Source organism: Vombatus ursinus, unplaced genomic scaffold (genome assembly GCF_900497805.2).
Source record: "Vombatus ursinus unplaced genomic scaffold, bare-nosed wombat genome assembly UNPS02014793.1, whole genome shotgun sequence".
Classification (NCBI taxonomy): domain Eukaryota; kingdom Metazoa; phylum Chordata; class Mammalia; order Diprotodontia; family Vombatidae; genus Vombatus; species Vombatus ursinus.
Window position 1 is genome coordinate 13412454 of NW_020954571.1, and position 26927 is coordinate 13439380.

The following is a 26927-nucleotide window of genomic DNA, read 5'->3' on the forward strand; positions in this document are numbered from 1 at the left end:
GCCTGTCTTAGAAAAATGGTGTTGAAACCCCCCCCCCCAAAAAAAAACAAGGACTGATTGATCCTGGCTCTGCTCCTACTTAGCTTGTGTGACCTTGGGGAAGTCACTTTGCTAACCTAGAACTCAGTTTCTGGATCTGTGAAATGAAAAATTTGGACTGGATGATGTCCAGATTTCTTCCAGCCTGGGGGTACTACAACCCCCACCCACCTTCTCAGGGAGCCTGTGTCCTGTTTTTCTGAAAAGCAGCCTGAAAGACTCAGGAAAGGAAAACAGTCACCAAATAGTTTGCAAATATTCCGGCTTTCCTAATTTCTCTGCAGGAATCAACTGAGGCGTGTTGACCTTGCAGTCCCCTGGTTTTCTTCTCTTTGTTAGGAGCTTTCATTCCAAGGGAAATCGTGACTCCTTTCTCTCCCCCCCCCCCCCCTTCCCTCTGCTCTTGATAGGAGCAATTTTGAATTTTGTTAAAAATCTTGAAGACTTTCTTTCCCCCTCCCCCTACTCCTTTCCCCAACCCCCCACCATGTGCTTGAAGAGTTGATCTTGTGATATTTATAGAGATTGCGGTTGGCTGACCAGGAGTTATTTTGCAATAAGAATTTCTAAGATTTCTACTTTGACTGTTTTCCGGCCTCTTTTTTTCCCCTTTCCTTTCCTTTCTTTTCTTTCTTTTTCTTTCTTTTTTTTTTTTTGGGTAAACTCCTTTTTTAGAACATCTACTCTTTCCTCTCTGTAATTACTTCTTTTAAAACTGAAGTAAGTTCTGCCTTAAGCATAATTTCTTCTCTTGCTGCTCCTTCTGTCTTTTTTCTTTCCTTCTCTGGAGCTGTCTTTCTTGGTATTTTTTCTTCCACCAGACTAAAAATGGCCTAGTCCCCACCCCATTAAAACAGAGCTACAAAACTTGTTTAAAAAAAAAAGCCAATAAACAAACCAATGACCCAGCCACCCCAAACCTCCAAAGGAGACACATGCTATAGGGTTGACTCTTGTACAAGTGGGAAATAAATTTTTGGATGTTTTAAGCATATCAGCAGGTCATTTCTGAGTATGTACTGTGTGCTCAGCCCAGTGCTGGACTCCCCTGCTGGCCTAGAAGCTTGAGAGAAGGGAGCTCACAGTCTAGTTAGTGAGATAAAACTTACACCTAAGAAACAGCAACACATAGCACAGGACATGGAAAGAGTAGTGGATTTGGAGTTAATGAGATCTAGGTTCAAATTCTGCCTCACCTAACCAATTTATTTATATGTATATTTTGCTCTTGTCTTTTGTTTTCATGCCATTTGACTTGACTTGGTGGAGCTCCCTCTCAACTTACCTTATTATAAAGAATTTAAGCAAAACCAATTTATACTTTGACCACTCTAATTGCATATACCACATCTGTAATCTCACACTTCTACTGAGGAGGAGTGTGTATGTAAGTTCTGAAGGAGAAATGAAATGTTAGAGTTTAAGTGCTTACTAGCTGTCCTGCCCTGTGCTAAGTGCTGGAGCTACAAAATACAAAAACACAGCCCCTGACCTCAAGAATCTTACATTCCAGTAGGAGGAGAAAACATATATAGGATAGTGTTGGTCAGAGGAGAGGTATTTTGGTTGGGGAACTCACAGGTTGTTGTTGCTTTTCTTTTGTACCAATGCTAGCTCATGAGTTGGATTTGAGTGAGGCAGAGCTGTGCAAAGTCGTCTTCCTCACACTGTCCTCCAGAGTCATCTGGATCTAGTGGCAAGACAAAGGTCAAGACGAATGGTGATGACCCTCATTGTTGTTGGTCCTTGTGCATGAGTTGGATTTGAGTGAAGTAGAACTGGGCAAAGTCATCCGCCTCACTCTCTCCTCCAGAGTCATCAGAGTCCAGTGGCAAGACGAAGGTCAAGACGACTGGCCATGGTATGACTGGTGGAATCACCATAGGACAATTGATTGGCATGCTATTCCAAATATGGTAGCATTGACTTGATTACTATTTTTAGAGCTAATGGTAGAAAAGGTATGTGTGTGGTTGGGGGCGGGGGCAGTGGGAAATGGGAAAGGGGGTGGTTCGGTACAGTGGTTAGGCTGCATGCAGGAAGATGGAAATGGTGGGTCTGGATCAGGCTACATATGGTGAACTTTCATGGGAATGCCAGGTAGGGAGGTAGAGACTGGAGTACAGGAGTATGGCATGAAGGTATGAGGATATGTCATCTTATTGAAAGATATGTTGTATGACCATACTTCTCTGAGGCCAAGTTTTCCTATTGGTAAAAAGAGGAAGGTAGAATTTATGTTATCTAGCTTTCAGGGTTATTATGAATAAGGCACTTTTTGAACCTTTAAGTCTGTCTGTCTCTCCATATATATATATATATAAAATTAATATATATGTCAGTATTATTAGTTATAGCAATAACCAAAGGGTAAATTGTAAAGTCAGACTGCTGTTGGATTTTATAGAAGAGGAGGAATAGTGAAGACTAGAGAGTTTAGGGAAGGCTGAGTAAGCTGGGCTTTCAAAGATTTGTTCTGCCAACATGTATTTTTTTTTTTTTTTGGTGAGGCAGTTAGGGTTAAGTGACTTGCCCAAGGTCACACAGCTAGTACGTGTCAAGTGTTTGGTCTGAGGCCGGATTTGAACTCAGGTCCTCCTGACTTCAGGGCTGGTGCTCTATCCACTGTGCCACCTAGCTGCCTCCCCAACATGTATTAAGCATCCAATTTACAGAGTTGTACAGGACTCTGAGGAAGGTTCAGATTAAAAATAAGCCACAGTGACTGCCCTCAGGAAGATTCCAGTGTAGAAGGAGAATTGAATACAAACACTGACATATTAGTTGCATCATTACATGAAGGTGTTAAGATATTAGAAAACAAAATGCTTTGTGGGTCAGGCAGGGGAAGTTGTCACCAAAGTGAGGCAGAGTTGAGGATCAGGGAAAGATGGCTTTAGGAAATCTGAGTTGATTTTTTAAGGATGGATAGGAAGGATTCAGCAGGCCAAGAGCCTGGTAGAGGGCATTCCAGGCCTAGGGAACAATATGAACAAAGACATGGAGACAGCAATTTGGCTATTAGGGTGCTTTGAAGGGAGTGGTAAGAGTCAAGAGGTAAGTTAAGATTTGGATTTTCTGAGAGGTAGATGGGCATTTCAGGCAGGAAATAGAGAATTTTTAAAAGTGGAAGATATATTAGAGATCATGTAATCTAACATTTATAGATAAGGAAATGGAAACCTAGAGAAATGAAGTGACTTTTTTTTTTTTAAACAAATGGCAGTATAAATTTTGTTCCTTCACTTGGGCTATGATGTCTCCTGATGAGGTCTGGGTATCTGTGACCCTTTACTTTGCCCTCTCCATCTTCCCAACTATTCAGAATACCACCCACTGAGTAGTCATCAGTTTTCCTGCCATAGGACTTTATTGCTGTTGTTTTACTCATGCGGTTGTAAGCCTTGAAATCTTTGCTCATTTTTCTTTTTTTTTCCTTTTGCAAGAAGATATACTTCCTTGTTTTCTCTCTAAGTCCAGTCTTCTCTACTACTTGAGTCACTGGTCTTGTAATAATAAGAACTGGGTAGTTTATCTAATGTGTCCTAGTGGAAAGGGGGATTTGTGTCCTGTCTTGGCTGCTCCCACCCCCCACCCCCAATTCCTGTGGCTACTAAATACTTCAGGCTGTGGTCCAGGACTTGCTGTTTGGGGGAGTTTATGATATAGTGGCCAAGATTTAAGAGTCTCTCTCTCTCTCTCTCTCTCTCTCTCTCTCTCTCTCTCTCACACACACACACACACACACACACACACACACACACACAGAGCAGTGTTCAGGCTAGGTTTCATGGTGTATTTGTCTTCATGGTAGGGTTCCTTCAGTTTTAGGGGTCTGGTCCTCAGCTTTGCAGGTTCAAGAACCTGTTTTTATCAGTACATCCAAGGAGTGAGTCAAGCAGTGGGGAATTACTGCATGCTAACTAGACCCTGAAAAGACTTAGTGATAAACCAGAATTGGTTTGTAATGGGGAGTTGTATTTGGCAAGATGTCTAATGGTTAGAATTGCCTGCACAAAACCCCCTTCCTTTTTGTGGATGTAGGTCTGCTCAGGAAACTAAATCACAGTTTAAAGGATTGCTTTTAGTAACTAACTCTGTAGTTGGGGCAAAAGTATTGTGGGATCCTGAGAGATAACCCTTTCTCAATCCAAGGATATTTCTGGCTAGAATAAAAGTACTCTTCACTTCTTCCCCTACTCCTCATGCAATGTGGGAAGTTTCAATATTTCATTGATCCATCAGTTCATCAATGTGGGTACTTCCCTGCTAGAATAGCTTGTAATCCATCCACACCTTCTTATCTTATGTATCTCATCTGCATTCAGCAGCTAATTCTGCTTACCCAATGCTTATGTGACCTTGGAAAGTTACTTAATCACTCTGGACCTCAGTTTCCTCATCTCTGAAATGGGTGGCCTTGCCTAGATGGCTCCAAGGTCCATTCCATCTTGAAATTGATGATCCTATGGATTCTTCTTGTTCATGGCCTCCATAAATTCTCCCATCTCATAGCATGTTGGAGGACTTCCTCTGTTTATAGGATTCAACTATTCCTCCTCCAATAGTACTTAGCACAGTACCTGACATTACCTTTAATGAATGCTTGTTGACTAGCTTATCAGCTCATTGGCTTTTGGACAAAGAGTTCACATTTGGAGTATCTACCGTGAAATCAGTCTATAGATATGGATGATTTTTAGCACTCTGCCCCCTTTTTCCATGCCCAAACTATGGAAGTGGAAAGAGGGCTACCAAGAAATGAGTTTGTTTTCATTTTTTGTCTGTTTCTATCTAAATCTTCCCTTTTCTAGACTCTATGCAGCCAACCCCCTTTTCTTGTAACGATGTTTACTTCATGGTGAGCATGTTACATTTAATTAGATCATGGATTATTTTGCATTACTTACATTTTATTTTCCTTGATGAAATTTGAGAAATTCCTGAGTCCTAGCAGCAACACATTTTTTTTTCCCTTAGCATTACCAAATTGTAGGGATAGGACCAGCTTGGATTTTCATCCCCTTATGTACGCATGTGGATTAAAATTTTCTTCCTCCCCCCTCAAAAAATCAGTTTTTTCCCCTTTTGTTTCCTGTTTATTTAAGCTGAATATTTATCACATATTTAATGAGTAATCTGAGTCTGAGGAGTCCTGGAGAGGCCACACACCAGGAGGTAGTTTATGGCTGATCTGGTTTTAACTTGCTGTGGGCAGTTTTCCCTGGAGTTTTCTCAAAAATCATGAACCTGGAGAGAGGAGAATTTTTCTGGAATCTAGTCACATGATTCTCTCTTTTATAAATTGAGAAATAAACTGTGCAAAGCATAACTGCAAAATAAGGAGGTTGATTGTAAGAAACAGGGCAGAATTCTGACAAATAGTTACTACTGTCAACCCAATGAGAATGCCATTGTTCAGTTTGGGGGTGATGGAAGGCGGGGTGGGATGGGGAGCATTCTTTGTTGAGAATTACCTTTAGAGTTTATGGCTTGTTCTATAAAATTAACCTGAATGGCAAATATTCACCCTTTGAAGAGAAGTTTGATTTTTTTTTTAAATGGTCAAAAGTTATTTGATGTCATCTAGTGAATAAGGCTTAATAATCAAGCTGGGACTGTACAGATTGGGTTCATAAATGAGGTGTGACTTAACCATAATGAGATTGGTTTTCTTGTGTGTACCTCAAAAACCAAAGATAATTTTATAGTTTTGTTTTTTCTTTTAAACTAAGGTCAAGTTGTAAGATGGACCATTTGGTACCTTTTCTATCATGGCCCTCTTAAGAGCCTTACCCAGTCCTGGTGAAGTCTGAATATCTAGGAAATTAACTAGTTGAAACCTATATCAAATCACTAAACACTTGTTGTATGCCTACTGTGCTCTGTCCCAGCCACTCTGGCCTATTTGTGTTCTCCAAATTTGATTGTCCTCCAGGCCTAGGGTGTTGTTCTCTGTCCCCACATATGCCTCTTAGAATCTCTTGCTTCTTTCGAGGCTCAGATCATGTGCCTTCTTTCCTGCTCCCACTAGTAGTTAATGCCTCTTCTCTCTCCTCATATGTACATACATACATACACACACACGTACATACATACACATATACATATCTATCTATCTATCTATCTATCTATCTACTTATATTAGATTGTATGTATTGGCATTGTGTTTACATGCTGGGGATAGTACAAAGACCCATAAGAGCTGGATCCTATCCTCATGGAGCAAACATGAGATAGAAGATAAGTAAATTGAAAAGCTAAATAATAGTACAAAGACATAACATATAAGACAACAAGGGGGAAGGCACATCCTAAGGTAGGCAGTATAGTATGTGGTTGCCAAATGACTTGTACAGTTAGTTCATTGATATGCCCAGCCCTGTGCTAGAGAACAGGGATGACTGGGTTCCTGGCCTCAAGGAGCTCAAAGTCTTTTTAGTTAGGCAGGATGAATTCTCATGAAATAGAGAGAGAACAGCTCACATTTCTGCGCTGCTCCACAAGGCTGGTAGCCTAAGTGCTGTTTTACCAGTTTAAATAAATCAGAAAACATGCACAAAGAAGTTAAATCACGTGTCCAGGGTCATGTAGCTAGTAAGTATTGAAATTGGGACTCAGACCTAGTCTTTGGATTCAATGACCACTGTCCCTCCCTCCCTCCCTCCTTTGTTTCCTCACTTCCTCATATATCTAATAATTGTTGGGGAAACATAGCAGTTAAGTACTTGACTTTTCTCTCTGTCTGAGAGTGGTGCCATGTCCTAAGGCCTCATTGACCTTTGGTCAGTGTCAGCTGCTTGTGACTTGGGGGGGGGTCTCTGTTGGATACAAGTTTGCATTCTGTGGCCCCTTGCCTGTCTGTGGGTGAGGTCAGCATGAACATATTTTAATGGAAGACTGATCAGGAGCAGGGATCATTTTAACATTCCGAGTAATTATAGCGTGATTAACAATCTGGCTTGTGGATGAAAAGGGAATTTTAAATGAGGCTTCCGAGCCCAGAAGAGAACTATGTCCCTATCACATACTCACCTGTTAGGGTTTACCCATTCTCTCCCATTACTTTCATTAATAATAATGGCTCGTATTTATAATTTATAAATGTATAAACTGTTTTCCTCATAACATGGTGAGGTGGGTAATAGGATAATCATTATCTCTATTTTATATAGAGAAGGAGACTGAGGCTTGCTTGTCAGTCAGTCAACCAGCCTGTGATGGTCTGGGTTCCAGCCATCTAAGAGCTTACAGTCTATTAAGGAAATGGCATTTACACATATAAACATATATGTAAAGTGAATGGGAGGCAGTTTTATTGGGGAGTCATTTAAGGCTGTGGGGATCAGGAAGGCCTCATGATGGAGGTTGTACTTGAGCTGAGTTTTGAAGGAAGGAACCAGAGGTGGAAATGAGAGCGTGCTTTTTTTTTTGTTTGTTTTTGTTTTTGTTTGTTTTTAGTGAGGCAGTTGGGGTTAAATGACTCGCCCAGAGTCACACAGCTAGAAAGTATTATGTGTCTGAGGCTGGATTTGAACTCAGGTCCTCCTGACTCCAGGACTGGTGTTCTATCCACTGTGCCACCTAGCTGCTCCAGATGAGAGCATTCTAGGCTTGAAGATGAGAAATTGTGTGAGAGGGAGAGCTATTGTGCCGACGTGGCCTGAATGTTGAGTGTATGAAGGGGAGTGATGTAGTAAGTCTGACAGGCAGGCAGAAGCTAGATTGTGAAGGGCTTTAAAAACCAGAGTAGTTTATATTTGATCCTAGAAGTAATAGGGAGCCACTGGAGGTTTTTGAGTGGGAGAGTGACTTATCAAGGTTGAGTGATTTGCTTAAAGTCACATGACTGGTAGAGTCAGGACTCATATCCAGTTCTTCTGATTCCAAATTCAGAGCTCTTTTTACAGTCCTTTGCCTCCTTCACTCCCCAATCTTCTGTCCAAATAAGATCTGGTGTCTGGCAGAATTACTAATTTGATATGGGGTGGCCCTAAACAGGAGCATTCCCACAAGCCAATAATTGGTTATAAGATTATAGGATGGGATTTAAAGTTAGGAGGGACTTTAGGAATTGTCTAGTCCAACCTCTATGTTTTACAGATGATAAAACTTGAGGCCCAGTGGAGGGAAAGGATTTGCCCCAAGTCAAACAGCAAGTAGAAAACCTGGGCTTGATCCTCGGTTGTGGACTTCATAGCCACTTCTCTTTCCACTTCAGCGCTGCAGTCCTCAGGGTGACTAGAGGAAATCCTATCTTCAGCTCTGCATTCAGTAGGATGATCTGTGTGTCTTCTTGGGTTCTTGCTTGGGGAACCAGGGATTCTTCTGTTTGGGATTGGAGAAGGTGAAGACAATTCCCTATTGTCACAGAAGAGCTTCTTGGTGACCTTGATCTTGAATTGGAAGGGAGGCTTTGGAGATGAGTAGATGTCTTTATTGATTGTATGTATATTTCTGCTGAAATGAAAACCAAATGGGAAAGGATGGGTTTCTTTTTACCTTCTTCATTGTGATGCTTTTTTTCTTGGAGTCCTGCTCTCTGGGTTTGGATGTCAAAAAAATAAATCAAGCATCCTTGGAATGGGACCAGAGGAAGCCTTGAATTTTCCTGGCAGCATCCAAATGTAACAAGAGCTTTCTTCCCTCCTACCCTGGGCTGGGAGAATGGGGAAGTTTGGAGTGATTGCTGATAAATATCGCCCCACGGGATGAGCATCGCTGGAGTCTGGGAGAGTAGCATTATCTAAGCAGGACTCCTCAGGGAGGGAATGTTGATGGGGCTTGGGAAACTTGCTGATATAATGGCTTGGACACCTAGGGCACTTGGGGCACCAGAGCCATCCTCAGGGGGTGGTGCGGGTATGTCCCTCTTCCTAGTACGCTTTCCATGGGTGAAATTTAGTGGAAAAGAGGGGCTCTTGACATTTTTTGTGCATGTCATGGCACATGTTTTTGGCATTCTTGTGATGCCTATGAACCCCTTCTCATATGATGTTTTTTGAACAGATAAAAGAAAATACTTAGGAATCCAAAGGAAACTAATTATGTTGAAATACAGTTACCAGAATATTAAAAATAAAACAAGTTCATGGACTCCAGCTTAAGAATCCTTGCTGTAGAGTTGGAGGACCTCAGTTCAAATCCCACCATTGACACTGATTGTCTGTGTGGCCTCACTAAGAACCTCTTCTGTGACAACAGGGGATTTTCTTCACCTTCTCCAGTCCCAGCCAGAAGAATCCCTGGTTCCCCAAGCAAGAGCCAGAGAAGACACATAGACCATCCTTCTGAGTGAAGAGCTGAAAATGGGATTTCCTCTAGTCACCCTGAAGACTACAGTGCTGAACTGGAAAGAGAAGTGGCTATGAAGTCCACAACTGGGGATCAAGCCCAGGTCTGCTCCTTGTTGTGTGACTTGGGGCAAATCCTTTTCCTTCTCTGGGCCTCAGTTTTGTAATGTAAGAGTTTGTAAAATGTAGAGGTTGGACTAGGTGATTCCTAAAGCCCCTCTGAACTTTAAATCCTATCCTCTAATCTTATAGCCAGTTGTTGGCTTGTGGACATGCTCCTTTTTGGGGCTGCCCCATATCAAACCAGTAATTCTGCCAGACACTGGATCTTATTTAGACACTATCATCTCCTGAGACTCAGTTTCTTCATCTGTAAAATGAAGGGTTTGGATTAAATCAAGGATTCTTAATCTTTTTTTGTATGTCATGGACCCTTTTTTAAATGCATAAAATAAAATCCATAAGATTACAGAGGAAGCTTATTATATTGAAATATGGTTATCAGAATATTAAAAAAAAAAAAAAACCAAGTTCTAGAACCCCAAGGTAAGAGCCCTTGGTGTAAATGAAATCTCCAGAAGTCTAGAAAAAGGGAAAAGAAGTCACAGAGGGCAGCTTGAAGAGTGTTCCAGGAGAATCCTTGATGTCAGACAGGAAGCCCAGGGCAGAATCTGAAAACAGGTCTTCCTTACTCCAAGTCCTGTTCCTATCCAGAAGTGTGTCATTCTCATTGGCGCTATCAATGTCCTGGAGCAAGGAGGAAGGATTGACCTCTCTGTACTATCTGACTGTGGACTGCAGATACCATCTGTTCTTTTTTCTTCCATGATATTCATTCTACTCCTTTGTTTTCTTTGCTGAATGCTTATCATCCTTCTGTTCCTTAAACATTGATGTTATTCAAGAGCCCTCTTTTTCTGCTTCTTTTCTTTGGTGATTTCATTTATTCCCCATGGTTTCAATTATTACATCAATATAGATGATTCACAAATTTCTATCTTCATACCCCCACCCTCTCACCCTTAGAATTCTGGGTTGGTATTTCGATGAGTGTAACAAATAGTTTGTCACAGTGTCGCCTCAAAGTCAATTTGTCCACAACTGAACGTCCTATCTACCCCTTCTTCCCCCCAAACAAAACAAAAGCCAAAACTGTTGTTTCTCTTGATAGTACCAACATGGTTGCAGCAACCCATGATTGCTACTACAGTTTTCCCTTCCACATCATGGGGGTTTGGTGTATAGCACCCCAACAACCTGCAAAATCCCTGTAAAATTTTTTGGTCCTCCCTTTGTCCCAGAGAAAAAGTCTGAACTTTTTCTTCTTCTTTTATGGGGTGTTTACAGTACCTTATTGTAAAATTTAGGTTGATATTATATAATACTATACATATATTTTGTACATTTCTGAGTTTCTAAACTTTTTCTGTGTCATCTGCTGGCCTTCTTGTGTCATCTGTGCCTTCTGCAAAATTCTTAAAAAGCATTCCCATTTAATCTCTTATGCTGACCTGCGATATATCAAAACTGCGATGGGGAAAGTTGCCACGTGGAAGGGATAATTGTATTTCTTTCTATTCTCAACCCATATTCCTAATCTTATTTTAAATACCTGTTGAGGTTTTCTGAATTATCTGTTGTATTTGTCCTTCTCTGCAACTGTCTTTATTCAGGCATTCATCTTTATTCATCATTTTCATCCAGACTATTGTGATTACCTCCTCCCTGGTCTCTGCTGCTTCCAACCTTACTTATAGTCATCTCTGTGCTCAGAAATCTTCAGTGGCTCCTTGCTTGCCCACTGACTAAGTGACAAGTTCCTGATCCTGATTTTCAAGCCTTCCCCAATACTTTTAGCTTTCTCTGAGACTATTCCAATCAAACGGATCTATTTCCCCATTTTCCTGTCCTTTGTTCATGTTGGCCTCTATACCTGATATGGATTCCTCTCCATCACAAAGAGGTAATAAGGTACAGTGGAAAGAACATTGGCTCTAGAGTGAGAAAACTGGAGTTCAAAGGCCACTTCTGGTTATTGCCTCCTCTGTGGCCTTGAGCGAATCACTGAATATCCCCAGGTCTGTCCTTTTTAAAATGAGGGGGTTGAACCATATGGCCTCCAAGGGCTCTTCTTGTTCTAAGTCTGTGACTCTATGACCTGTATGTTGAAGGTATTTTCTTTTTTTGAAGCCCAACTGGTGCCCCACCCATAGAATGATCGATCATTCCCTTCCAGTTTTATATAGTGCTTTGTCTAGACTTCTCTTTTGTGTGTCTGACACTCTGCTTTGTATCAGTTACTTATGTCTCTCTCCCCTTATTCTTCTCTCTCCCCATAAGATTGTCATCTTCTTCAGAGCAGGGTCCATTTTGTATTTATCTCTATATCCCCAGACACTAGCACATTGTGGGAGATTTTTTTAAAAAATGCTGGTTGAATTGAATTGAGCTGAACCTCGAAGGATGAGTAGGATTTAGTATGTTCAGATTAACTGGGACTGGGCACAATCTGGATTGTTTGAAAGTCAGGTAATCTAGAGCAGAGGAGAGACTCTTTTTTATTTTTTTAATTAAAGGCCAGAAGTCTATTCCAAGAGGCCTCCATCACACTGTAGATTATTTTGGATCGTGGAAATATGGGAAAAATGAAAAAAAAAAGATTGCCTTTTCACTGTGATGAATATGTACAACAGTAAACAAAATAATTTTGCACCCTATCACATTTACCCAAATTAAAAAAATTTGAAAGAACTAGCACAGTTGAATAATTTTTTTTGGTCTTTTTTTTTTCCTTTCTGCATTTGCATGTTGCAAACCAAGAACTTGATATTTAGTTCCAGCTTCAGTTGGTCTTTCCAAAAAGCCTCTGTCATCTATGATCTCAAGCCTGTTTTGATTCAAGTCATGTGTGAAAAATGTTGATTCCCAATAGGACTCTAACATTTCATGAGACTCACTTTAAACAGGGGAGGAGTTTTGCTGAAATTTGTGTGATGGCCTTGTAACTGCTATTGTGATGGGGAAGGGCGGAAAAAAAAAAAGACCAAACCAGTTGTTCCCCCAAAATCTTAAAAAAATCAGAATGATTTTTATTCAGCTGTAAGCTTGTCTTTGTATTGTTATCACAACTAAATCCCAGTTTGTGTTCATTTAGTTGAGCAGGCAAAAAAGACCACGTCAAGTGTCACAAGAGGATATATGTTCTTTGAAGACTATGGGGTCCCATCTGCCCTGATTGCTATGGTTTTGCCTGTTTGGGAAGGGGAAGGCAAACTATATCAAGATTAGGGCTAGGCAGAAAATTCCCAGGAAATTGTCCCAATAAGTGGGAGATCTGGGAATGTGTAGCATTAGCCTCAACCAATTTCATCCTCTGCCCTTGTCCAATTTCGTTGTTGGTATCATCAGCAAATACCAGGGCAAACATTTTTTTCCGTTCTTGGGAAGTGAGCTAGGGATACTTTATATACTTCTGAAATCTTCCTCCCCACCTTCTCCCCCGCCCCCAATTATTAGGACTCAGTATGTAGTGCTTTCAATACTACAGCTGTCATTCAATTATCTCCATATAGATCATGTTCTTTGATCAATTATCTGAGCTTGAATTTTTTTTTTTTAATTGAAGCATAGTTTCTCCAGTCCCTGGAGCTATACTCTGTGGTTAGGTTCCTTTTGACATAGATCTAATTTTCATGAGGACGTGCTACAATCTTGAGCAGTCTACTAGTTGCAGGGACCCATGAAGCTGTTTTCCCCCCATTGTGTGTGCATGACAAATCATTAATTTGTGATGGATTGCTTGGAATTGTGGGTGCCCGCCATTCTTCCTGTAGCTGAACAGCTGTATGAGAAATGAACATATCAGTGCTTGTGAAAGATTGGAGAGCTAGCCAAAGCAATTATATTGGTGCAGCCCATCCCCCAACCACCAGACTTTCCTGGGCAATGAAGGGAGAAAATTTTTACCAGAAATTTCTCAAGTGGCTTTAAAAAAAAATGAGAGAGAGGAAAAAAAAATTATGCCTTTTTGTAATTGAATTAAATCTTTATCTCTTCATCTCTTGCAGCAAGCTTCCAATACACATTGGTCCCCCAAGTGCCTCCATCTCAGCTAGGCAAGAGAAATATTCAATAATGAAATTTTACCTCATGAATTTTTTTTAAGGAAATAAAATTGTGATTTTATTTTATTTTATTTTTTTGGTGACAGTGGTTGCTATTCCTTTAAGATTTCGGAAGCATCCCAGTGCACTAAATGTGACCTCCATAACTTTTAAATTAAGAATTTGTGCTGGCTTGAAATTTATGAAATATTTCAGCATGAAAGAAAGCCTTTTTCCCTCAGGAAAATTGAGCAATAAATCAACAGTGCTGTGGATTTACTGCCCTACAGCCAGCCAGAGATAGGATTTTTTTTTCTTCATTCTGAAAAAAAAAATGTAATCATATAAGACAGCTTAGTTGCCATCCTCCCACTCCCTAGAATTTTTAATTTCAGCTGTTTCTGCTTGGATTTATTTCCAATATTCCTGCTCGGCTTTTCAATTTCCTCAGTTATTAAATTTTAATTCAGTGCATTAGCATTTAAATTAAAAAAGGGTTTATTTTATCGAAATCGTTGGCTGGCCCCCATCCTGTAGCACACGAATTGCCTGTTCCTGCCATTTGCTCAAAATGTGAAATGCAGCTAATGTCTTATAACTTACATTTGCACAAATTCAGAAATAAAATTTCTGGGTTTGGAATAATATTGTCTTTCCAAGAAAACCCGTAATAAGAGGATGGAAAAGAGCAACTGAGGGGCAGATTTTGGGCTGGAGGAGAAGGAATAATAGCATCTCTCAATGAACCAAATTCTAAGGAGATTGTGTTTAGGTATGACTGTAGCTAAAGGAATGAGACTGGATTCCCTTTAGGTGGGATCGGCTTGATAAAGTTCCTTACTCAGAGCATAGTAGGTAGAGTGAAGATTGTGTCTTACCTACCCCAGTGCTTTGATGGGCGCCTTCTCTTTCTGTTTGGCCATTCACATATCTGAGCGAGAGTAGTTGGTCAGCCCTTGATGGGTTTCTGGAGCAGTTGTCTGTGGCTTTCTTTTGGCAAATCCTTGGCTCCTCTTGGCGCTTCACTATGGGCTCATCACTTGAAGGGATTGGTAGCATCCATTCTACTTGAGAGCAGGGCTAAAAGCACTCTCTTTACTCTTGATCTCATAGGCGGCAATTCCCAACTTTTCTGTGATTGCCATTCTCATGCTGTTGGCTTGATTTCATCTGCCAAAGAATTCCATTGAGTGTATGGGTTTTCCAAATCAAAGTTAATTAAAATTAATACCATTTTTGAGAATTTTTGCAGAATCCCCCAGACAGTCAGCAGTATCTCTGAAGGTAGGTGGAGGTTGTTAGCAAAACCAGGGCTGGAAATTGCTGGGCGGAAGGTTTATTGAAGTTAGCGGCTTCCCCCAGATAGATTCTGTGTGCCATTCTTGGGCGCAGATAAAGCATATGCTGTTTCTTGATCTCTTTTTACCTGGGGTCCCCAGCTCCAAAGCTTAGATATAATGATTCCCAACAGTCATCTCTGACAACTTGCTGAGAACATACCTGCCTTAACAAATGATGAACTGAATCAGACTTTACTTTCTGGCTCAGTAGCCAGTAGGGTTACTTGCAAACCTTCAACTGGAAATTTCTCTTTTTAAATTCCTCAAGGGCCACCTTCTTACTCCCTATCCCCAGAAAAAAGTACCTTTTACATAGGAGGTATGCAGGTGATGCATTGTGAATGAAAGAATCTCTGCTCTGCAGGTAACTAACTTTGTGACCCTTTTCAAGTTTGGGGGCCCCTTTGTTGTTAATTGTGGATGACACTTCCTGTCTTGGTTTTCGTGAACATCAGATGAGATTATAGATATGAAAGTGCTTCACAAAGCTCAAAGTGCCATGCCAGTATAATTAATAATATTATCTTAATAGTTAAAACACAGCCCCAGTATCTCCATTTTAAAAATGAAGCAATGAAGATTCAGTGTGGTCAGGGGTAAGGAGATAACAGACAGACTGCTATAACCTCTAGCAAGACATCCCTAAGAGAGGAGGGAAAGGCCCAGAAGGTGTGTAAAGGACATAACTGTCTTTGATTTGGAGGCACAGAATCATCATGAAAAAACCCTTTGTCTTTGCGTCTGAGACTTTAGGCAGCACAAAGCATAGTCAGGGATGCACAGAGCACAAAAGAAAACAAATAGACACAGGAAAAGCCACCTACAAACCCACCAGAAATCCTGCACCATAGTGAAGAATCTTTACCTGTCACGAGTATGTATTCTCGCATCATCACTTTCTCTTTTTCTCTTTTCTTTCTCCTTAGATAATTAACTGTGCAGCTACAGTTAGTGGAATAATTGCAGTCTAGACCACCAGCCAAGAGGTCCTGTATCTTTTTGCTTCATAGCACAAGAGTAAGAGGCTGGTGTCTTCATCAGAATTATTGCAAGCAGCAGCTGCCTTCCTGTCCCCACAGCTCAATTGTCCCGTCTTCCTAATTGTGGTAGCACAGATACTCTTAAAAGTGAACTTGTCTTTCTAAATTAGCCTTTTTGGAAACACAACTTAGTGGTCTTTCCTAGGCCCCTTTTCTTTTGTAAATCTAAGAAAGGACTTTCTAGCCTTAACATTACTGCTGAATGTTTCATTACTTAATAAAAGATACAGGGGCCATACTGTTTTCATTCCAATCTCCCAGTTCATTGCACTCATGGTGACTAGAAATGAATTGCCAAAGTCAGCAAATGAGTCATATGCCAAATGGGGAATGAGAACCCAGGAGTCCTGCCTTCTCCCATGTCCATCACCTGCTATTACCTCATCTGTGCAACTTTCATTTGTCAGCATTCCAACAAGATATTAAAAAATACCTTCCACTATCCTTGCGCTTCTTGCCTGCGCTCACGATGGAAGCATAGAATATTTTAATGTAATAGGATTTTTCTCCAGTTGGCAGGAATAAATCTGCTGTTCCTGTTTTATTGGAAATCCCAGCTGAAAATAAAAATGGTGCAATTCAATCTCAGATTTAGCTGGTTACTTACTTTAAACCAAGTCCCTTGGGTACTGCAGTTGTCGGTGTTTGGGGTTTGCAGAAATGATGGGCACCAAGACAGGATTTAAAGGAACAGAACTAAGAGAGCAGAGGTAGAATGAGAGTAGGGTTCTTCTGCCTTGGTACTAGAGTTAGGGTTAGCAGGAAGGAAGGTAGCAGCTTCTTCCATGCATCAGGTTGTGATGTGCCTAACCTTCTAAACAGAAGGAAGTTAGATGCTATTATTAGGGATAAGGAACATCTTTACTCTCTCCCTGAGGCCACTCTAGAGGATTGGCTTGTGCATGGACATGCTGTTTTTGGCTGGGTTGGAGATTCCTGTTGGCGAGGGTGAATCTGGGTATGTTTTTGGCATCCCTTGATATGGGTGTGTTCTGTTTTGTTTTCTGTTTTTTAGGCTGAAGGGGCCGGTGCTACCGGAAGGAGGAACACGGCTGGCAGGTATGTTCCTTCTGAATTCAATTCAGCAGGCATTTATTTATTTTTTAAAAAAATTTATTTTTCCCAATTACAATTAAAAACAATTTTTGATATTTGTTTTTAAAATTTTTTGAGTTTTAAATTCTCTCCCTCTCTCCTCTTTCTACTCCCTGAGATGGCAAGCAATTTGATGTAGAGTTATACATGTGCAGTCATGCAAAACATATTTCCATATTAGTCATGTTGTGAAAGAAAACACAGACCAGAAAGAAACTAAGAAAAAAATAAAGTGAAAAATAGTATGCTTTGATCTACATTCATATTCTATTAGTTCTTTCTGTGGATGTGGATAGCATTTTTCATCATAAGTCCTTTGGAATTGTCTTGGGTCATTGTATTGCTGAGAATAACCAAATCATTCACAGTTGCTCATCATACAATATCACTATTACTCTGTACAATATTCTCCTGGTTCTGCTCACTTCACTCAGCATCAGTTCATTTAAGTCTTTCTAGGTTTTTCTGAAGTCTCCTGCTCATCATTTCTTATAGTATATAGTAGTATTCCATCCCAATCATATACCATAACTTGTTCAGCCATTCCCCAGTTGATGGGCATCCCCTCATTTTCCAGTTCTTTTCCACCACAGAAAGAACTGCTGGAAATATTTTTGTACGTATAGATCTTTTTCCTTTTTTTTTTTTTGATCGTTTTGGGATACAGACCTAGTGTATTTCAGCAGATATTAATTATGCATCTACTGGGTGCAAGGCACTGGGCTAGGCCATAAGGATCTAAAGACCAAGGGAAAAACAGTCACTACCCTCAAGGATTTTACATTCTCCTGAGATTGAGGGTGGAGTAGAGTATGAATACAACCTGTGTACAGAAAAGGAAACACAAGGCAATTTGAGTAGGGAGAGAGTACTAACTAACAGGGGGTCCAGAAAGACTTCGTGTAGGAGGGGCTGCCTCTCTGCATCTTCCCCTCCACTGACCTGGCCTGAGTAAAGCATGATACTAAGAAGGCCAGTATTACAAATTAGACATAGACACATCTATACAAAGGAAAACTTTAGTTCCCAGGCATGATGCTCCCAGAGTCACAGCCATCCTTTCTACAACTATGTATGTATTGTTAGGGACTGAGAAGAGTTGTCCTCCTAACCTTTGGTGGTCTTGTCTAAGAGTGGTACCTCTATCTCATCCATGGGGGATTTCATTAGCTGAAGAGAAAGAGAAAGGAGAAACCACATGTAAAAGTGATGCTGCTGCTTTTTTCTTTTTTTCTCTCTTTTTTCTTTTTTTTCTCTTTTTTTCTTTCTTGTTCAAGATTTTAACTTCAACTCAAGCCTAACCATTTTTTAGCCTTCTATGCCCCTCCCTGTAGAAGAAGAGCTCCCTTAGTCACGTTTTGTATTTTCCAAGCTCTTTCAAAACAGAACAGAGGTAAAATAAAGGTTCTTAAGCTGTCCTGTGGCATCCATCCCCTTTGGCAGTCTGGAAAAGTTTATTCTTAGAATAATATTTTTAAATGCCTAAAATACATATGATGACAAAGGAAAACAATTGTATTGAAATATAGTTATAAAATTTTTTTTAAAGTTCACAGACCGCAGTTTAATAACCTCCATACTAAAATCTTATCCATGTCCTGTGTGTGTTTGTAGAAGAAAGACAAAAACCTCAGCCACATGTTGTCACAACCTTGCTTTGTTCTCTGCTTCATCAGGCTAAGAAAATGGAACTAGCAGGAACCCATCAGTCTACCCCAAAGTGCCCCTGAGAAGACATAAGGAACCTCTGGAACTAGAACGTGCCTATTAGGGCCTGAATCAGACTCACCACTCTTCTTCCTTCCACCCCAGTCTTCCTTCAGGCATCTTTTGCCATTGTCTTCCCCTCCAAGGAAGATTGAATTGGTGTTTGAAGTGTCCATCACTTTTTTTTTCTCTTTGGTTAATCTGTGGGAAATGTGTCCACATTTTGGGAGGCAGGGGGAGCTGAGGTGGAGATGGACTTTGGAAAGCTTTCTTCTTACTCTGGGTTGGCCTTGTGTGGAGAGTGAGATATCATTCATGTCGTTATTGATGGAGCCGAGGAGTGTAGCATGGTAGAGGGAAAGGATCCAGTGTGCTTAGAGTCAGGCCATTTTGGTTGGATTCTGTCTGGATTTTGACCAAGTCTGAACCTCAATTTCCTTATTTCTAAAATGGACATAATCTTACTTTGTCTTCCTGTTCCATTGTGTGTTAAGGATTAATTGAGATGATTAGTCACTGGGCTGCAGAAATATAAGACAATTATTCTGAGGGAATGGGGTAGGGTTGGAATGTTGGTGGGTAAGGGTTCTGCTTCTTTGAGAGAGAGGGAAGTTTAAGAGGGAGGTATTGTGTCAGGGAATGGTGAGGATCAGGGAGAGAAGTTATAATGTTAAAGGGGCTGGAAGAGGATGGCAGATGTGGGAATGGAAGAAAATACACTCTGTGGCATGAGGAAACTTATCTTTTTCCATGGCCAGCATTTCTGATACTCAGACTCTAGCTCTTGAATGACCCACCTGCCATTATTTTAGGGTTCTGATTTCTTCATTCAGATATTCTATTTTTTAATCCATGGGTTACACAGTAGCTTTGAGACTCTTGGTCAGTGATGATCCCAAAAGTGACCCCAGGATCATGTGACCATGTATACCTAGGTGACTGCACTGTTGAGCGATATTTTCATGGGATTCTTGAGAGTTTCTGAAGCCAGGGTGAAAGAAATGTCTACTATGACAAATTAAGGCACAAATTTTTATTAAGTGTTTGGGAGGTATTGAGGGGTACCAAGAGGCATGATCTATTCAAAACATTTACTAAGTACATACTCTAAGGAACTGTATTAGGTACTTGGAATACAAAGATAAAAAAATGACACCCTTTCTGCCCTCAAAGAGCTTATGGTCCATTTTGCATGGATGTTGTGATGAAAAGTAATGTTACATCCTTTGAAACATCTAGGACGGTGTTACAGTGTAGAGACACATGAGGGCACTCTAAACAAATGACATCCTTTTTAGCATAATAAATCATTTATCTATGACATTTTGGTGGGGGTGGGGAGGTGAAAGAATATAGTCTTTTGTTAATTGACATTGTGTTAGAATTGGTAAATTCTGACTTGTGTGCTAGATACTTTGGCCACCAAATTTAGTCAAGACCTCAGATACCTGGGAAGATGATAGATTGAACATTTATTGAACACATTATATGGTAGTGTGCTAAATGAATAGAAGGTCCCAGACCTCAAAGTGCTTATATTTTAATGAGAGAACACATATAAAGCGGAGCTGGAAAGGGCAGGTATGGATGCAGGGCAGCGTGGTATGGGGATAGCTGGGGAGTGACCTGAAGACCTGATTCAGGGCAAGATAAAATGAAAGCTCACTTATCAGAGCCATGGGATCCAGGGGTGGAAGCCAGGTTACTGGTGGAGGGATGGGAAGTGGGGGGAGGACCTGCAGGTGATGATCTGAGTAGAGAAGACATATTAGAGTATAGGATGTAAAATATTAGGGTGGGAGGGATCTTAGGATGTAGAATGTTAGATCTGAGAGAGATCTCAGAGTCCCACTCCTGTCCTGTTATGGTGTTAAGAAACTCAGGCCCAGAAGAAGGCTCTGGTCCTGTCACTCACTGGCTCCATGACACACTGCTTCACCTTTGTCCAGCATTTTTCCTTTTGGCCTGGAGTGTGCTCTTACTTGATCTTTCCCTGAAAGGCCTCTGGCTGGAGACCAAAACCAACAGCACAGGCTACTTACGATTTAGAAGACAGGAGGGATTTGGTGTTTCTGATCCTAGGAAACAACTTAATGCGGTTTTATTTTACTCCCTTGTAACCGAAATGGGGCCAGTTTTATAAGTCCAGCATTATAGGCACTTTGGGTTAACATAGGACCAGTGTAAAAGCTGCAAATTATAAAACTGTGCATACAGCCAAACTTTGCTCATTCGCATACGTTGAGGGGAAGCCTGTCTGAATTAGCAACAGACCTGAGTTTTAGAAGGTTGCAAAATTGGCGTTTCCTGTTTTTTAAGTATATGTAGTAATATGAACTAATTAGGCCAGTACAGATTTGCCTCTTGCATATTTTTGCACATTGAAAAAAAAATACATGACTTTTATTATGTTCATCCATCTTTCTTGTGGTCTATTTGGTATTTTCCTCTTATATTTATCCTCTCTCCCAAAGAAGCAGATTCCTTCCCTGCAACCTCCTTCTCTCAGAGTAACTCTCTATTTCTGCAGCCCTGTGACCTATTATCTACGTGATCCTTAATACACAATGAAACAAGTAGCCAAAGTAAGGTTACCTCCATTGTAGAAATAAGCAAACTGAAGTTCAGACCTGAATATTCAGACTTGGTCTATTTTCATGGTAGCTAGTATTGCCTCAGTTTCCCTGTCTATAAAAACAGACATAACCATGCTTACCTTGTTTACCTCATAGGGTGCTTGGGATGATCAAAGGGGAGAATGTATTTGGAAATGCTTTATAGACTGTAGGACATTATACAAGTGGAAGGCATCATTATTATTACTTCCAAGTATAATTCCTGCCAGATCTCTTTTACTAAAGAGAGACAAGGGCCCTTTGTGTTTATCACATTGATTTATAACAAGCATTAAGCATTCTTGATGTGCCTATCATTGTGCTAGGTACTATGAAGCAGACAAAAATATGGGACGTGATATCCTTCATTTGTGGGCAGATCAGATATTACTATAAAGTACTCATGTGAGTTGGGGCAGTGCCCCAGTCTTCAGAGGCCTCAGGCCCTGCCTTTGCAAAATGAGGGGGTTAGAAGAGATGGCCCTTTGAAGGTCTGTGCCAGCACTCCCCAGAGGTCTTTTGTTTTAGAAGTGTGTTGAAAGTAATCTGATAGCTTAAGGACATAGAATACTACCCCCCTCATCTTTTGTACTATTCATTTGCATAGTAAACTGTGTTTTCACAGATAATACACAGGGAAACTCCAGTCCAGCCCCTATCAGAGATATCTCAAATTATGAATTAGTATGGTGCTAATTAATGAGTTTCTACTGTAAGTGATTTAGGCTAAGATTGTAGATTTTCTTCAAACCAGAAGGTACCTCCTAGTTTGAAATGCTTATTTGTAATTGAAGTATGCATTGCTCTCTGAGTATGGGCATGTGTGGATGTAACTTAACAGTGAAATATGGTTAATGTGAAAAAATGGTAGTCTGATGTTCGTCTTAAAAACAGCAACAACAGCAACAAAAAACTCCATAGAGTTTACTCCTCAACAGGACTTAAAAAAAGTAACTTTTCATGCCTTTGAAGTGCTTTTAATTCCCCATGTATAATTATTTATTGGTGACCACAGTACAAATTTATGTTTGTTCTTTAAAGAGCTAATATCCAAGCCTCTGAGTAATATTAAGATTAGCCAGCCGAAATTTGGTTCTCCTATGTACAACACACACACACACACACACACACACACACACACACACACACACAATACACACATGCAATGCTTGTATGTAGTAGCACACACAATTAAAGCAACACCAATTCTCAGGTCCCCAGGGATTCTGAGAAATCAGACGGATATTTTAAAACTCAGTAATCCTTCCAGAAATGTCATAAATGCACAGATTATGCAAACTTAAGAGCTGAAAAGCATGCTGGAAGTCATTTAATCCAATTCCTACCTAAAGTAGGAATCTCTTCAGCATTCTTAGCAAATGGGCATCTAGTCTCTGCTTGAAGGCAGAGGAATTCTTTCCTTCTTTTCTTTCAACTTACTAATATTTTTTCTTCTGAAATTCTGAGTATATCTGCTTCAGGGGATTGTGTCCCAATGTAGTCATGCAGGAAGAAATGTGAAGACATGAGTTTGGAAATACAGTGAGTCTGGTAGGATGTGTTGAAGCTGATTTGACAGGCTAGTGAAATTTTGTTTGAGGTCTGAAGAATCTTCCATTTGTAGACCTTTGCCTGTGTATATGTAATCCAAACAATAATCCATACTACTTCAGGCTACATTCATGTGCATACCCATGTGTATATCAAGGGAAGGTCAATAACCAGTGGAAGAGTGTGGAAACTGCCAAACTGTGTCATCTGTAATCATGTGTGCCACCATCAGGTTCTTTGTCTCATGGTTTTATAGCCCTCCTCGTCCTGCCACTTGGTCCCTCTCAGTTGGTCCCAGTTCTCCGTCTTAGGTCTTAGGTCTGGACCATGTGTTAATAGGTCTATGGCTAGGGCTCAGATGGACAATGTAGAAAAATGGGCTGATCTGTGCTGAGATCAGTAGATGTTTTTATTTTGTGAATTTAAGGCAAGAGTTCTTTTTTTTTTAAATATATTTTTATTTATTTGTGAACTATTTTCCAATTTCATTTATAAAATTTTTAACATTCATTTAAAAAAATTTTGAGTTGCACATTCTCTCCTTTCTTCCTACCCCTTGAGAAGGCAGGCAGTTTGATATTGATTATACATGTGAAGTCATGCAGAACATTTTCATGTTAGCTATATTGCAAAAGAAAAGACACACAAAAAAACAAAGAAAGTGAAAGAAGAATGCTTCAGTCTCCACTCAAAGTTCATCAGTTTCTCTGTGGAGATGGATAGCACTTTTTATCGTGGTTCCTTTGGAAACTGTCTTGAACTTTGGAATTGTCTTGATTCATTGTATTAATCAGAGTAGCTAAGTCTTTCACAGTTTATTATCTTTATAAGATTACTGTTCTCCTGGTTCTGCTTGCTTCATTTTGCACCAGTTCATTTAAGACTTCCCAGGTTTTTCAGAAACCATCCTGCTCTTCATTTCTTATAGCACAATAATATTCCATCACAATCATATACCAAAACTTGTTCAACCATTCCCCACTTGATGGGCATTCCCTCAATTTCCAGTTCTTTGCACCACAAAAAAAGCTGCTATATATATTTTTTTCTCCAAATAGGTTCTTTTCCCTTTTCTTTGATCTCTTTGAGATACAGACCTTGTAGTGGTTTGGTCCTTTGGGCATAGTTCCAAATTGTTCTCCAGAATGACTGGACTGATTTACAACTATATCAATAGTGCATCGGTGTCCCTATTTTTCCACATCCCCTCCAGCATTTGTCATTTTCCGTTTCTTTCATGTTAGCCAATCTGATGTGTGTGAAGTGGTATCTCAGAGTTGTTTTAATTTGCATTTCTCTAATCAATAGTGATTTAGTGTATTTTTTCATGTGACTATTGATAGCTTTGATTTCTTCTTCTGAAAACTAAGGCAGGAGTTCTTAACCATTTTGGTGTGTCTTGAACCCCTTGGGCAGTCTGGTGAAACCTATAGACCCCTTCTCAGAATGTTTTTAAATGCATAAAATAAAATATATGGTATTATGAAAGAAACTAATTATGTTGAAATATAACCATGAAAATATTTTTAAAAGAAACAAGCCCACAGTACCCAGGTTAAAAACCCCTGATTTAAGGGAAGGCTATATGATAGAAATCAAGATGCCTAAGGGAGCACAGAGAGGAAGGCAGGGGCAACAAGAAAAGAGACTAACATGCCCATCCGCTAAGCAGGAACATCAACTGATACCCCTTAAATGAGGATCCTGTGTCCTCCCCTACACTCCAGCCTGGACCTCCAAACATCTCCAGAGCAATATGAGAAAAGAAGGAAAGGGACACAATCAGGGATGTTATCTGAGAATCTCAAGCGTCGTATTTTTTAGGCTAATCCAAGATGGTCTTGAAAGAGGCCGCCCCCAGGACTTTATATTAGCTCTTACCAGTTCAATGGGTAGAATGTCCATGTCTATCTTCATACATGGGCAGCTCAGGAATCAAGGCAGCTCCATGCAGCTAAAGAAATCCAGGTGCTTTCTAAGGAGAGGTGGGATCTCCTTTGTCTGATTGCTTTCCCACCTCTGAGGTTGAGGAAGAGAAGGCTCCAATTGCTAGGAAAATGGAAGCTTCTTCCCTGGAAGTGAACTGGTATGGGAGATTCCGGCTGTAGATAGTAGGGGAAGGATGTGTACCAGAAAAAGATAGGACAGGAAGGAAGGGTTACCAGGTGGGAGAGGATGCAACCTGGGCAGAGACAGCCTGATGGAAGAGAAAGACTAGGCCTGAAAAAAAAAAAACAGATTTCTCTGGACTATTACATGGCTTTTATGGAGCCTGGAGTCCTGAGAGGCAGGTTTGGGAGTAGAAGATTTAGGATTTGGTCAAGGCAAAGAGAAGTGGGAATAGTAGAATCAACAAACAAGCATTTATTGGGTGGAAGTCACTAATGTTGGGCAATATTGGAGGTTATTGACATGAATAAGATGGATTTTTTGAATTTAGGATTTTGGTAGAGGAGATTGGACAGATGTTAAAAGGTAACAATGTAAGGTAGTATATATGTTAGATTCTGTATGACCAGTAGAGGCTATGCATACTGTAGGAGTTTCAAAGAAGGAAACCTTGTTGTGACATAGAGTCATGGAAGACTCCTTGGAGGAGATGAGACTTAAGCTGGGCTTTAAAAGAGGAGCAGAGTTTAGATAGGGAAAAGAAGAGTACTCCAGACAGGTGAGAACAGATATGCAAAGTCCCAAGATCCGGAAAACATGTAGCATGTTTGGGAAATGTGTATACTACTTTAGTTAGAGGGAGAGGGGAAGGGAATAAGCATTTATACAGTGCCTACTGTCTACCAGCACTTTGATAAATATCTCATTTGATCAACCCTGAGCACTGGGTGCTATTATACCCATTTTACAGTTGAGGAAAGTGAAGCAAATAGAGGGTAAGTGACTTGTCCAGGGCTACACAGCTATCTAGTAAGTGTCTAAGGTTGGATTTAAACTCAGGATTTCCTGACTCTAGGCCTAGTCCTCTATTCACTGTATCACCAGTTGCTACTAGGGAGAAATATTCACATAGGGTACTGGGAGATAAGTTAGGTCAAATCAACAAGCATTTAGTAAGTGCTTGTTATGTGCCAGGTACCTGGTTTAAGCTATGAGAATACAAAGAAAGGCCAAAATAAGGTAGCCCCTGCCTCCAAGGAGCTTATACTCTAATGGGGGAAGACAATACATAAAAAGGAACTGAAACAGCAGCGAAGGGTTACCCAAATGAGGTGGTGAAATTTGGAAAGTGAGGGATGGCTGCTGTGGTGACCTTCCTCAAAATGGAGGTCAAGGAAGGAACCCATCAATGGGAGATAAGGTTATTGCACAATTGTAGAGGGCCTCAAAGTCAGGCTAAGTAGTTTAGACTTTATTCTCTAATCAGTGAGGAGGCATTAAAGGTTTTCATGTCTTGGAAGGACATGGTCAGATTGAGGTTTTAGGAATATTAATCCTGGAGTTTGCATAGTGCTGATGAGATGTGGGAGACACTGGACACAAGGACACATCTAAGAATCTTGTCCAGTTGTCCAGCTCTGACCTGATGATAGAAGAAAGGATGAAGATTGGTGGGTTTGGGTATCGTGTAGAGAGCTGAAGGGAGGCTTCCCAGCCCTGGGAAGAAGGCTTTGGGGGAAGGGAACTGGAAAGGCTCAGCTCTTACTTTAAGAAGAAAGAAGGAATAGAAAAAGGGGGCCTTACATCTTAGAGTGGGAAGTTGGGAGAAAAAAAGGAGAAGGTTACTCAAGTCACAGCTTCTTTAGAAGGGCACATAAGGATATATAAGAAGAACATACGTTTCTCTCATTGACTTTACTGAGCCAAGGGCCTTGGCCTGGAATAACAACCCATTGAGGTTAAAATGTTTGTCTCTCAGGATAGACATGGAACCATGTGGGGGTGGCAGAGAGTTGATAAAAGATTATGTTCACATCTTCAGTGGGCTGGCAGGGATGGCTGTCCTGTGATTGAGTCTCTGGCCGAAGGAGTGATGGACGTCAGGGACTGACCAGTTTGATACGTGTGTTCCCAAGTCCTGTAGCAGCTTGGCTGCCTGAGAAAAACTCTGGACAGGGAGTCTGCTGACTAAGGATATGATTCTGGGAAAATCCCTTCCCTTCCCACAGCCTCAGTTTTCTCATCTTTAAAATGA

The 26927-nt window shown here is 40.5% G+C and overlaps 1 protein-coding gene across 6 annotated transcripts in view; it reads left to right on the top strand.

Annotated features, from left to right (window-relative positions):
* Positions 1-1706: 1706 nt before the first annotated feature.
* Positions 1707-26927, top strand: part of ZNF618 (zinc finger protein 618) — a 103633-nt gene continuing 78412 nt past the window's right edge. For all 6 annotated transcript variants that reach the window (XM_027869569.1, XM_027869571.1, XM_027869572.1 and 3 more), the window contains exons 1-2: positions 1707-1900; positions 16831-16874. In XM_027869569.1, the coding sequence (XP_027725370.1) occupies positions 1898-1900; positions 16831-16874 (47 nt within the window). In that variant the 5' untranslated portion in view covers positions 1707-1897. The remainder of the gene's footprint in view (positions 1901-16830; positions 16875-26927) is intronic.